Source organism: Staurois parvus, unplaced genomic scaffold, assembly GCF_062004578.1.
Source record: "Staurois parvus isolate SC_StPar_1 unplaced genomic scaffold, SC_StPar_1.0 ptg003721l, whole genome shotgun sequence".
Lineage (NCBI taxonomy): Eukaryota > Metazoa > Chordata > Amphibia > Anura > Ranidae > Staurois > Staurois parvus.
Genome location: NW_028321517.1, coordinates 101,988 through 105,484, shown reverse-complemented (window position 1 = coordinate 105,484; position 3,497 = coordinate 101,988). Strand labels below are relative to the sequence as shown.

Here is a 3,497-nt window from a genome sequence, read left to right as displayed (position 1 = left end):
AGCCAGGCGGCGAAGTCATCCAGGAAGCGGGCTATGGATCCGGGGGGCCTGTAGATCACTGCGATCCTTAGGGGGGTGGGTGAGAAGAGCCGGATGCAGTGAGCCTTGAAGGAGGAGAAGGTTAGGGAGGGGGGGTTAGGGAGGACCTGGAAGGTGCTCAGCGGTGATAGGAGCAGGCCGACACCACCACCTTTGTGACCGCTCAGTCTTGGTGAATGGGACCAGACAAGATCTCCATGGGAGAGTGCCGCAGGGGAGGTAGTGTCAGTGGCCTGTACCCAGGTTTCGGTGATGGCTAGGAGGTTGAGGGAGCGGGAGATAAAGAGGTCATGGATGGCAGTTAGTTTGTTGCAAACCGAACGGGCGTTTAGAAGTGCAACCAAGAGAGGGGGGATGGATGCGGGGAGGAGGTGCACAGGTATGAGGTCGAGGGGGTTGCGGCGGCTGGCGGGGGCAGGGGGGTCCCTGGAGGGGGGGGAGAGGTTAGTTTGAGGACGAAGGTGTGTGTGTGTCATGTCTTCCCTGTCACTTCTAGGGCACTAGGCCATGGCTTATCTGGGGAGGGGATTGTATCCGGATTGGAATCATTGTAACAAGTGAATCCTGTCGGCGATACTTTGTTGTTTTCAGGTCCATCGTTTGGTGTATTCCCTTCTTGTCGGTGCAATTCTTCCTCCTTGGACTGAGGAGAAGGGAACACCCTGGAGGCTTTTACATGTTAGTACAAAGAAAAGAAGTGTCAGGGTCAGTAGACATGTGTTGGTCTTAGAGGAACCCCACCGCTCATTCCCCTCCAAATAGCCGACATTTCCTCTCCACATTCCCCACATGATAGACAAGAATGGGATTTGCAGCAAACTTCCTATTCCTGAAATGATCTCTCAGGGAATCCAAATGTGATGGATTGACTTCCATCACTGAAAGCATCAAATCCTATTGTAGATCCGAGGATTCCGAGCAAACCTCCCCCCTGAGCAGTCTATGGAGCTGTGGAGTGAAATGCGGCAATCAAGTCATTGGCAGGATTTGGCTGTCAATGTCCATTTGTGATGATGATCCAATAATGACACCTAGGCCATGACACCTGACACCCTGTAATGGGCGGAGCCCTTTGTATGTGTCCCAATGTCTGCCATGACAGGACACAAGGATCTCCTGTGATCGGCCGATGTTTTTGTTCCCGGCTCCTTGTAGTCAGCTAGAGATGAGCCGAGTTGTGTATTAGAGGGAAATGTTTGGTGATCTCCCCTCTTCCCTCGTGTAATGTGAAGCGGATTGTAGTGGGGGATGGGAGCAGATTGTTTTGTGGGTAGAATGTGTCCCCCCAAGCAGGTAGAAGGCAGAATGGGCCCCCCACTCCGGAGGATGGTTGTGTTTGCAGCCTCTGTGTTCAGCCTCGTGAGCAGCTCCTGACAGCTGGAAGTGACCCCCGATAAGTGACAGTCCAGGGAGCAGATCGGCTCCCCGGTGCACATCGGACATCGTTCTATTTCGGAATAAAATCGGTTTTATATCTACCGGGAAACACATGAAGGGAGAGAATATACTCCAACACTGGGATGACAGCCAGTGGGCGTGTCTGCTGTGTAACCAATAGCAGGACAGAGTGGAGTTGTGTGTCAACCAATCGCAGTGTTAGAAGGTCTGTATATAAGGCGGAGCGCCGTGTGATTTGTAATGAACTATTGTGGAAACATTTCCCGAGTCATGACGGAGACTGAGAGCGCCCCAGCCGCCGCTCCTCCAGCGGAGGCCGCCGCCAAGAAGAAGCCGGCCAAGAAGGCGTCAGCCGGAGGAGCCAAGAAAGGCATCAAGAAGGCGTCCGGTCCCGGCGTGTCCGAGCTCCTGGTCCAAGCCGTGTCCGCTTCCAAGGAGCGCAGCGGGGTGTCCCTGGCCGCCCTCAAGAAGGTCCTGTCCGCCGGAGGATACGATGTGGACAAGAACAAGAGCCGCCTGAAGATCGCCCTCAAGGCGCTGGTGACTAAGGGGAGCCTCGTCCAGGTCAAAGGTCATGGGGCCTCCGGATCGTTCAAGATCAACAAGAAGCAGCCAGACGGCGCCAAGGCGAAGCCCAAGAAACCGGCCGCCGCCAAGAAGAGCAACAAGAAGCCATCGGCTGCGGCCAAGCCCAAGAAACCGGCCGCCAAGTCCCCCAAGAAGAAGGCGGCCGGCAAAGCCCCCACCGCAGCCAAGAGCCCCAAGAAGAAGCCGGCCGCCAAGAGACCGGCAAAAGCTACAGCCAAGAAGGTGACCAAGAGCCCCAAGAAGAGCAAAGCTGCAGCCAAGCCGAAAAAAGGCGCCAAGAGTCCCGCTAAGGCCAAGCCGGCAGCTAAGAAGGCGGCTAAGCCCAAGAAGGCCGCTCCGAAGAAGAAATAATGGGCGGCGACCTCCTTCATCTCCACCCCCCAAAGGCTCTTCTCAGAGCCCCCCACCTCCCCCCAACAGAGCTCTCCATACACACACCGACCACGAGCCGCATTCTCCCTCCTCCAGTCTCCATCCTCCTCACATTGTACACTTGTCCCTTATAGGTCATCCAATGATTCCTCCGATCCTACAAATGATTACTGTTTGGCCAAAGGAGAGATCCCTCCCGATACATTTCACAGGCCCGAATTATATTTTCTATAGAAAACCGGCCGGGGCGGCACACGGAGAGCAGAAGGAAGAATCCTCCCGGTGTGTGCGTGTGTGCCGCCCCGGCAGAGCGATGTGATCTGTGATGACCCCGATGTAGTATCGGAGGAGGTAATAGAGGACATGACTGACCCCCCAATAGTGACATCTCCGTGTGGAAGGGGCCCATTCGGATGGATCTCATTGTATGTCTCACATTCCAGGACTAGTTATGAGCGTATTAATAATGAATAAAACCAGTAAAGGAATGGCGGTCCCGGGGGGGGGGGGCTGAGAGGAGGAAGTGCCGAGATTTCCCTGACAACAGAAGCCTGTTCCCGGGTGTTGTAGTCATTGTAGTTCGGTAGTGTAGAGCTCTGTGTGGGGGGAGGTGGTGGCTCTGAGAAGAGCCGTTGGTTGGCGGGTTGTGTGGAATGTCTGTTGCGGGAGGTCTAGGCCCTCTCTCCGCGGATGCGGCGTGCCAGCTGGATGTCTTTGGGCATGATGGTGACCCTCTTGGCGTGGATGGCGCAGAGGTTGGTGTCCTCGAAGAGTCCGACGAGATAAGCCTCTGCGGCCTCCTGCAGAGCCATGACGGCGGAGCTCTGGAAGCGCAGGTCGGTCTTGAAGTCCTGGGCGATCTCTCGGACGAGGCGCTGGAAGGGCAGCTTGCGGATGAGCAGCTCGGTGGATTTCTGGTAGCGGCGGATCTCTCGGAGAGCCACGGTGCCGGGCCTGTAGCGGTGAGGCTTCTTCACTCCGCCGGTGGCCGGGGCGCTCTTGCGGGCGGCTTTGGTGGCCAGCTGCTTGCGGGGAGCTTTCCCTCCGGTGGACTTACGGGCGGTCTGCTTGGTACGAGCCATCTCTACTCCTCTCTTGCC

General features: G+C 56.4%; 2 protein-coding genes across 2 annotated transcripts; one reads left to right on the top strand and one right to left on the bottom strand.

The window, feature by feature from the left end:
* Window positions 1-1,707: 1,707 nt before the first annotated feature.
* Window positions 1,708-2,431, top strand: LOC149427489 (histone H1.5-like). Its single transcript, XM_089667980.1, has one exon. The coding sequence runs from the start codon at window positions 1,708-1,710 to the stop codon at window positions 2,374-2,376; it is 669 nt and encodes a 222-aa protein (XP_089524106.1). The 3' UTR covers window positions 2,377-2,431.
* A 577-nt stretch (window positions 2,432-3,008) lies between these two features.
* LOC149427488 (histone H3) lies at window positions 3,009-3,497 on the bottom strand. Its single transcript, XM_089667983.1, has one exon. It carries the CDS (start codon window positions 3,477-3,479, stop codon window positions 3,069-3,071), a length of 411 nt encoding a protein of 136 aa, XP_089524109.1. The 5' UTR covers window positions 3,480-3,497; the 3' UTR covers window positions 3,009-3,068.